Here is a 10,276-nt window from a genome sequence, read left to right on the forward strand (position 1 = left end):
GCCAAATCATCTGTCTTGATTAAGACTGCCGGATTTAAAAATAAATATTACAGGATACCTATTCAAACATGCATTAAACGAATAATTTTTTTAGTATAAGTATATCCCACGCAATTATTTGAGTCATGTGCCCAAAAACACAAAAATTTGCAGAGAACACAGATGAGAGAAAGATGGAACAGAAGGAAATTCTGAGTCCCATAAACTGTATTTGAGAAAGACACTACACACACCTCAGATGTTCCCAATTATGATTCATCATCTGACCCCTCCCTAGTCATTTCACTCACTCATTCCCTTCACCCTGTATCTAACACATAGCACCTTAATTCTTTTACACCGCTGTTGTCTCTACATTTTCATGGGTTGCACTTCTGAAACAGCCTTCATGTTTATGTGTACAGTCTTTTACTTATAAAAAGAAGTCATTTGCTTTAGCTATCAATTCCAGCTTCCAGCTCTATCATTAAAGATTAAGTTGCATCATACTTACATTAATTTCTCCCCCTTACTCAAGAGAAATACTTCTCTTGAAATTCACACTATAGACAGAGTTGGTAAGTAGCGCGGTTTACAAAAACAATTTCTTCATGTACTTCCTATTATGTGACATAGCAAAACTATACTAAAGAAAACTGAAAATAAATTACCTAAATTTTAAAATATACTTTACCAAAGACAGTACTATTTATTAGTAAACAGAGCTATATGCACACAACAACATTTTGCACTTTCTACTGGAACAATGAGAAGCTTTAAATTCATACATAAAACAGCTAATTTAATTTACATTAAACAGAATTATATATATATACAAGAGTAATGACTACCTAATTATGCATACCCTAGAAGGGACTGAGAACATTTTTCTTAACAATGCCTATTCCAATTAATTGTGTCAAAAGACTGGAATCAAGGTGTAATTAAAAAAAAAAAGCAATAAAGACAGCTTAATAGAACTCGAGCTGTGAAATCCTAAATAATCTGATAATTTACCTGAATAAAATTTAGAATCATATATATATATCTATCAAAGTCCCAGTTATTCATGGTACTTATATAATTTTGCTTATGAGATTATGATCTGTTACTTTTATGTTATACAGACCACATGTAAAAATACATAGACCTATTTACATACGACATCCGGTAAGAAATGAAGAAATGGTCCTAAATGCTTGGTAATCAATAAAAATACTTTCTGAGGCTTTAATACTACCTTGCGACAAACAGAATCCAAATTACACAATGATAAACTAATTAAGCAAATTTTTTTCCTGTTACTCTTTTGGTTAAATTACTGTTTCAAAACAGGATGGGAATTTATAATTTAGTAAATCTTTCTCTCTAAGGTCTTTGCACCCAGACTGCTTTTTAAAAATTTTGCTTAGCAGTTTTCAAACACCTGAATTACAGTTTAAATTACTTGTTATATTTTAAATAGCCCCATTTTAATGCAACTCCAGAAAAGGCAAAATTTTAAAAAAAGGTAACTACCCTACAACCTTCCATTCTTTTAAATTTTTTCCCTTCAATTTAGAGAATCAGTTCTCAAAACAGCACAAAATATGTCATTACACAAGTTTAAATTCTATCACATTTTAAAATGATACGGGTCTTACAATACTCTACATGAATGGTTAATTCTTTTCTCTGTCTTTTGAAAGAATCAGAAATACTGCATTCATATTAATAAAATTTGGTTACACTTCCAGCAGGCTGACCTTTTTTATTTATAATGCTCACCATTCTTTACTTCTTTCATACAAAATTTCTTTCTGGTAACCAATAAATTAGCCAAATATTTCAAATCATCTTTGCACTTTTAATCTAAACATGCTTTTAATTTGTGAATTTACAAGATTATCTGAAAGTTTGGGGTCACTGAAGTGGGTAAAGAGAAAGTTGAAATATTTTAGACTCCAGTTGTATTCTCACATGAAAACCACAGACAAACTGAAATCAAATGTCATGTGAACCACCCCAATTTCCTTTTCAGCCTACAGCAGTAGCTATGGCATTGTTCTGCTCAACCCTTTAAAAAGTCCTCTATGCTTTCTACTTCCTCTTCTCTGCTAGACATCAGCCTCCTGAGGGTCACTGAACCAGGGAGTTGGGAGGATGCGGGTGAAGCATAAACAAGTCCCCCCCTGCAGCCTCCTGGTCCAGCGTTAACGTAGACCTTGAGGCCTCCCTGCCTTTGGGAGGCTTTTCCTCTGCCGGGAAAGCGCCCCCAGGAACCCTGCCACAATCCTGTCAAGGTCCAACTCGAACGCAGGCTGCTTAATTTACTTCCCCTAGGTTACAAAGCGGACCTCACCACGGCTGTGCAGGAGACTCTCTCCCTTGCCCTCGAGCTGTTTCTTGGTTAACTCGCTTCCCCTCAAAGCAAGAGATCCACGCACTTATTAACTGAAAATAAATATTTACATAAGTGATAGAAAGTTGTTTTCATTCCGCCCCGTATTTTATAGCACGAGTATTCCAAAAATCCTCTTTTCCCCTTCTTTTCAACAAAGGAAAACAAAACAAAACTCGACTTCTGTTCCGTAAACTACAAAGTACGCACTTTACAGTAAAAATTAATCACTTTATTCAAGCAACATTTCCACTTAAGACCTGGCAAAATACCCCTGGTGACTTGTAAAGCCGCACTACATTTTGTACAACTGTCCGCAAAGCGATCACACTTTGGCACTTGATGGAATTAAACCAAAAAAGGCAGAGGTCTCCTTAGGTCTGACGGTTCCTCATTCCTGTTCTAACACATAAAACCACCATTTCAATATATACGCATTTTTCAATACGAGAATTCTTCGCCCTCCTTTATTCAGATTCTTGCTACTTCCCTAATCCTAAAATCAAGTCGTCGGGAATTTCTAAGGTTCCGGCTGTTAGAAGGGCATCAAATTACAGAGCGCGACTTTGATTTCGCACGCAAACCCTGAACCAGGTAACTTTGTAAAGGCCGACAATTTGCCAGATAAGAGGATTTTAAACACCGAACGCGCCACGACCAAAACTGCGCCCCGAAACTCTGAGCAGCAGGACCCCGGACGAGCTCCCTCCCCCCGCGCCGGGCCACTCACCGGAGGCCATGGCTCCGCTCCCGCGCCGCCGCGCTCCAGGCGTCCGACCGCGCGCAGGCTGCCGTCGGCACGGAGCCCTCCCGTCAGTCGCGCGGCCGAGGGACCTCTGGCGGCGGGACCCCCAGGTCCCCTGAGCACTCCCGGGCCTCCTCCTCCTTCCCGCCCTCCTCTGGGTTTGCGGCTCACACCTTCCCCACCCCCTTAATTCTCGCGCTCCGGTCAGCCGGCGCCGCCGGTCCAGGCTGCGGGAGCCAGGCACAGGGGGCGGAGCGCGGCGACAGCCAAGCCCGGCGAGGCCGAGAGGCGACCAGCCCGGCGGGAGGGGGATTTCCCACGGCTGACGTCGGCCCCTCACCACCGCCTTCTGGGGGCGGGGGGCGGGGCGTCCTCGTGGCCGGCGCGCGCGCGTCCGTCCTCGACTGCCCGCGCCCCGCCCCGCCCCTGCCCCGCCCCCGCTGCCCCTCCCGGAGATGCCGCGGGTTGGGACCCCGTCCGGGCAGCGGGAGCGCGGAATTTTCGGGAGCGTAGGGAACGCTGGGAGCCGGGAGGTGACGGTCCCGAGCGTGCGAAAGCCGTCGGCTCCTGAGAAATCCCCCTCCTCCAGGTTGTTCTCCGGCGCGCGGTTTAAAGTTCAGGAGCAGGTGGGAGGGTGCGGTGACGTCGAGAGGGCCGGACGCCCCGGAGCACTTGGGGGCGGGGCGGGCCCTCCCGGGCTGCTGAGGTCGCCGGCCTGGGGTTTTCGATGGGTGGTTCCCCTCCTTCCCGATTTCGCACATGCAAATCTCCGCCCCCGCGCCGGCGCGCGGCTCGGCGCAGGCGTCCCGGTGCGCCCTCGCGGGGAAGTGCGGAAGCGGCTGTCTTTTGTAATTCTTGTATTTGCATAGGGGACCCCCGCCGTCTGACTTTCCCCCCTTAGGCTCTGTTAACCTTACGTACTTTACCTACTAGAACTTTTTCATCTCTTCCGGTCCGCGCTGCGGGTTCGTTGCCTGTTTCTGCGGTGTTCTCGCTTTTAGTGAACTGGACACTGTCCTGGGGTTTGACAGAGATGCCGACGAGGAAAGGGGGAATGGGGACGAACGGTTAGGTTGTTGAAGGAATCTAGTATAACTTGGTTTCCTTCCTGTGTTAAGAACCTCCTGTGTGTCAGTTTACCTCATTTATAACGTGTTATCTTCATTTAGTAAATGAGGTAATCGGGGTTCAGAGAAGTTAAGTAATACTTCGGAGAACTTAAGTCCATCCTTCAGAATGCTGGTAAAAAGAAAAGCACGGTTTAAACCCAGAGTTGTCTGATTCCAAAGCTCCATACTCTTTTCCACTATCCCTTATTGCCTAAAGTAAGTATGGCCGGGGAGTGGGGAATATCAGCCTGCCATACAAGTGCCGAAACTGGAGGACCCACTTAGGGAAGTAGTTAAAAATAAAATCTAACGACCCCAAAATATCCTCTCCACAAAATGTGGAGAGGTAGAAAAGAAGGAAACAGCTTTATTATTGAATAAGCACACTGTGATTCCCTAAAGAGATTGCAAAGACAAAAAAAACCTTTCTTTATTTAGCTGTGGGGGATACAAATCCGTTACATACCTATTGTCTTTATCCAAAGGAAAAGTAATAGGAAGTTATTTTGGAGCCCAAAGCCGAGGTTTAAACTCCCACAGAGACAGAGAGATGGAGCACCATCCTCTTTAATGTTCGCATTTCAAAGAGATAGCTGCAAGGCCCCCAGAAAGACCTTGGGGGGGGGGGGGGCGGTATGCAAAACTGGCAAGAGGCCTAATTCGCTTTTTAAAAGGTGTACAAAGAGAAATCATTTACAATTTCAATCTTTCTAAAGGAATTGCTAAATGAAAAGATAAGGGGTAATGTTCTTTGTCTTTTCTGGCACCAGGGAACTTTTTAAATTTGATTTTTTCAGTCGTGTTTAGTATGTGTTTCTTTATATTCCACCTCCAGAAACTGATTGGTTTTAGGCGCTTCTTGAACTTAGTAGAGGATAATGTTTGTTTACTGAAGAGTTCTGGACCAGTTGCAGGACCCCAGACCAGTCCTAAAACCACTCCAATCTATGCAATCACCAGCTGCATCTTATGAGATTTAGTAAAACTACAGAATTTTGAACTTTAGGTTTTATCTTTTATTTTTCAAAGACTTTGACTTATTTAAATCTCCTCACTAATAAGATGGCATGTTTTTGCACCCCTGTGTTCATCGCAGCGTTATTCACAATAGCTAAGACTTGGAAGCAACCTAGGTGCCCATCAAGGGACAAACGGATAAAGAAGATGTGGTATTTATACACGAGGGACTACTAATCAGCCATAAGAAATGATGAAATCCGGCCATTTGTGACAACATGGATGGACCTTGAGGGTACTATGCTGAGTGAAATAAGTCAAAGGGAGAAAGTCAAATACCATATGATCTCACTCATAAGTAGAAGATAAAAACAACGACAAACAGGTAGCAACAGAGATTGGATTAGTGGTTACCAGAGGGGAAGGGGGAAGGGAGGAGGGCAGAAGGAGTAATTAGGCACATGTGTGTGGTGATGGATTGTAATTAGTCTTTGGGTGGTGAACATGATGTAGTCTATACAGAATTCAAAATATATTACGATGTACACCTGAAATTTATATGTGCTAAACCAATGTTATACAATGAAAAAAGGCATGTTTATATTGATTTCCAGGGCTATTTTTTATTTGTCGTATGACAAGGCTATGGATTTATATTATCTCACTTTTTTAAAGTTTTTTTAAAAAAATCCTTTCACTATTTTTTAAACTAGCTGAAACCTTTTTAAAAGATCCAGTCCACATCTGAAAAGTGAAAATATTTTTCTTGTTCAGGATAAACTTAATTAGAAAAAAAGGCAGATTATAAGACACGCTGATGGATGGACTAAAAACACAACAAACATAGATAGTGATTTTGGTTTTCTTCGGGACTTACGCTGGGGGGAAAAAAGTTTAGTACTGTAAAGATAATAGGCAGCTGGTTGTTGGGGATTGTAGGGAAGGATAGCGCATGGTGTTTTTCCTCAAGAGTTTACAGTTGTTGATAACCATTCACTTCAACAATTATCTACTCTGTGCCAGGTGCTCTTTAGGCAGTGGCACACACACTAATAAAAAAGACAAAATCTCTGCCATTGTGCAGCTTTGTCCCACAGGAAGACATCAAGCATGTTAGCAAATAAAATCATTTAAAATACTATTATTAAAAGATTTGTTTGTTGCTGTAAAGAAAATAAGGCAATAGGATAGAAAGTGATTGAGGAAGAGGGATGCGCTAAAGAGGGGATGTTTGAGCTGAGTCCTGAGTGATAACAAAGAGGCATCCACAGGAAGATTCAGGGAAAGAACATTCTAATCAAAGGATCAGCAAGTGCCAAGTTCTTGAGATAGAAAGGAGCTTATTTGAGGGATGGAAGGAAGGCCAGTAGAAGTAGAGCACACTGAATGAGGGTGAAGAGGTAAGCAGATCCTGTAAGACTTTGTAGGCCATAGTAAGGAGGATGGATTTTATTCCACTTGCACACAGAAAGCTATTGGGGGAGTTTTAAGCTTGAGATGGATTAACGATTACATTTTAAAGTTACTCTGGCTGATGTATTAAACCGTTAGTATACACTAACTAGGGGCAAGGGTAAAGGCAGAGCAGCTGAGCCTGTTGCAGCAGTCTAAGTGAGAAGTAAGAGTGGTTTGGACTAGTGTTTTAGCAGAGGAGATGGTGCAAAGAGGTCAGATTTAGTAAGATGTTTTGGTGAAAGAGCCAGAAGGACTTGGTGATGGATCAGGTGTAGGTAGGAGGGGAAAAAAGACTTAGGGATAACTCTCACATTTTTTTGTCTGAGCAACCAGGTAAAAAGGAAGGCTGAGAGGGAAGTTTGAGAGGGAAAGATCAAGAGTTGTGTTTTGGATGTGTTAAATTACAGATGCCTATTAAACATTTCCAGGGCCGACCCCGTGGCCGAATGGTTAAGTTCTCGCGCTCCGCTTCAGTGGCCCAGGGTTTTGCCGGTTCGAATCCTGGGCACGGACATGGCACCACTCATCAAGCCATGCTGAGGTGGCATCCCACAGCCACAATTAGAAGGACCCACGACTAAAAATACACAACTATGCACCAGGGGCGCTTTGGGAGGAAAAAGTAAATCTGAAAACAAAAGCATTTCAGTAGACAGTTGAATATGCAGAACTAAAGCTAAGGGGGGATATTGGGACTAGAAATAAAGGTTTGGGAGTCAGCAGCATTTCATTTAAGATAATACCACCTAAAGAAAGCGTGCAGATAGAGAAAAAAAAAATTTAAAGAGCCCTAGGATTCTCTAAGTCTTAGAGAACTCGTAGAGAAGAAAAAGCTCCCAGTGAAGTAGGGGAAAACCAAGAGACTGTGGTGTCCCAGAGAGTGTTTCAAAAAGAATGGAAGTGGTCAGCTGTATTAGGTGTTGCTGAGAGATTCAAAAAGATGAGAAGAAAGAAATGACCTTGGATTTGGCAAGATAAAGTTCATTAATGATCTTGATAAGAGCCATATTAGTGGAATGGTGGGGATGAAACCTGCATTGGTGGAGGTTGAGAAGAGAATGATGGAAACAATGAGTATAGACAACTCTTTGAAGAGTGTTAAAGGAAACAGAAATGGGGCAATAGCTGGAGGGGGTTGTGGAGTTGTATTAGGCTAAGGGCTATCTGTCACTGACAACGGAAATCTCAACAGGTTAATGTAATTAAAGTTTATTTATCATTTGAGTCACAGTCCAATGTGAATTGAGTGCCTTTCTTCCAGGAGTAACCCAGGGACCCAGGTGCCTTCTATCTTGTAGCACCAACATATGGCTTTCAAAGTCGCCTTGCGAAAGGAAAGAGAGTAGAAGATCGTAAATGGGAAATTTTTATAGGCCAGGCCTGGTCACAGTCTACTTTCCATATGGCCTCCACAGGGAGCTGAGAAATACACTTTCAGAAAAGTAATTTAGCTGTGTGCCCAGGAAGAAGAGAAGAAAATAGATATCAGTGAGGACTAGCAATCTCTGGCACTGAAGTTTTGTTTTGTTTATAGGGGGTGATATTAAGGAATATTTGTATAAAATGAGACTGTTTCAGTAGTGAAGGAGAAATTGATGATGATAAAGAGGAAGGGGGTAATGAATGGGGAAGAGAGAAAAGATGAAATCTAGAGTGCAGGTTATGTGGTTGGCTGTAGATTGGAATGAGGAAACTGCCTCTGTGGTAACAAGAAGGAAGGTAGACCAGATGCAGAGAACCTGGTAGACTTGATGATGTGAAAATGAGGTAGTCAGATTGCCGTTTTTTTTTTAATGAACTATGAGGTAAAGTTCAACTGAGAGTGGAGGGCAACAAGGGAATGGAAGGCTCAAGGAAGAGGAGACAGTGAAAACGTGGTCTCTGAGAGTGGAACTTCAGAAAGTATGTCTGGCTGTATTGAATGACCGTTTGAAATTTGAGGTCATAAATGTAATGTCAGACCAGTAAACAGTATTTCTTATAAGGTTTTTAATCCAGGGGATATCAGTGGGCAATATTATCCTGAAAAAGAAGACAAAGAACCAGGAAAATTTAATGGGAATATGAGAGAGGGATGCATAATACCTCTCAGCCCACACACACTGCCTGGGTGATCTCATTGATTCTTATGATTTTACCTGTGGTCCCAGGACCAATTATCCAGACTAGATCTTTCCCTGGGCTTCAGAACTATCTATGTAATAGTTTGTTAGACACCTCCACTGGGAGACCTATAGGCATCCCAAACTCCAACTACTCAACGTCTTCTCTCCCAAGTTTACTCTTACTTCCATGTTCTTTGTACCACTGTCTACCCAGACACAGGTTAGAAGGTTGGGAGCCACCTTTGACTCTCTCTCTCACCATCCCCTACCTACCCCACAACATCCAGTCACCGAGTCCTGCTGATTTTACCAATCAAATATGAATCCATTTCTTCTCCATCTTGATTGCCACTCTCTTTGTTCAAATCTTCTTCACATCTCACTTGAACTGCTGGCATGGTCTCCTAACTATTATGCTTGTCTACACTTTTGTCCCCTTGAAAGCCATTCAAACCCGTTGCTGCTTGAGTCCTCTGTATGAATACACTGTCAGACCATGACACTCTTGTGCTTTAAAACCATCCATTAGTCTTAGATGCAAACTCTTAGACCTGGCCAACAAGATCCTCCGTAGTCTGGCCTCTGCCTGTTTCTTAAGCCTCATCTTCTATGCTCCACACTTTGTACTTTGCACCTCATTGAACTACTTTATAGCTTCTCGTATTCCATAAACCATGCTGTTTCTTGTCTCTCTGCCCTTGTTCATACTTTCCCCTCTGCCTAGAGTGCTCTTCCCCAGAGATATGCCATGTTCATGGATTGAAAGACTCACTATGTTAAAATGTCAGTTCTCCCTGACTCTATAGACTTAATGAATCCCAGTGGAAATCCCAGTGTATTTTTTGTTGGAATTGACAAGGTGATTCTTAAATGCACATAGAAATGCCGAGGTCCTAGAATAGTCAAGCCAATATTGAAGAATAAAGCTGGAGAATGTACATTACCAGATATCCAAATTTATTGTAAAACTACAGAAGTTAGGATAGTGTGATATTGGCACAAGATTAGACAAATAGAACAATGAACTGGATTAGAAAATCCAGAAACAGACCCGTACGTATGTAGTCACTTGTTTATAACAGTCTCTACTGCAATTCTGTTGGGGGAAAGGAGGTCTTTTCATTAACTGATGCTGGGACAAATTTGTCATCTATGTTGAAAATAATGAAACCTGACCCCAACCTACGCCGTACCCAAAATATTATTTCAAATGGATTACCCTCTAAATGTGAAAAGTAAAATAAAACTTCTAGGAGAAATTTAGGAGAATACCTTTATAACTTTGGGATAGGCAATGACTTCTTGAACATTACATAAAAGCAATAACTACCAAAGAAAAGATAAATTGGACTTAATTAAAATTTAAAAACATCACTAAGAGAAGGAAAAGGCAAGCCACATAGTGGGAAAAGATACTCACAATACATACATCTGATAAAGAACTCTGCGGCATCCATGAAGGTACTCTGCTCAGATCTCCCTTCTAGAGAGGATCCACCTCAGCTTTCACACCAAGGCCACATGTTTCCTTGGAACCACCTAGCCA

At 42.2% G+C, this 10,276-nt stretch overlaps 1 protein-coding gene across 2 annotated transcripts in view; it reads right to left on the reverse strand.

Annotated features, from left to right (window-relative positions):
* Positions 1-3,719, reverse strand: part of REL (REL proto-oncogene, NF-kB subunit) — a 34,558-nt gene extending 30,839 nt beyond the window's left edge. For both annotated transcript variants that reach the window (XM_070572636.1, XM_070572635.1), the window contains exon 1: positions 3,090-3,719. In XM_070572636.1, coding sequence (XP_070428737.1) covers positions 3,090-3,099 — 10 coding nt within the window. In that variant the 5' untranslated portion in view covers positions 3,100-3,719. The remainder of the gene's footprint in view (positions 1-3,089) is intronic.
* Between the last annotated feature and the right edge of the window lie 6,557 nt (positions 3,720-10,276).

Source organism: Equus przewalskii, chromosome 14 (assembly GCF_037783145.1).
Source record: "Equus przewalskii isolate Varuska chromosome 14, EquPr2, whole genome shotgun sequence".
NCBI lineage: Eukaryota > Metazoa > Chordata > Mammalia > Perissodactyla > Equidae > Equus > Equus przewalskii.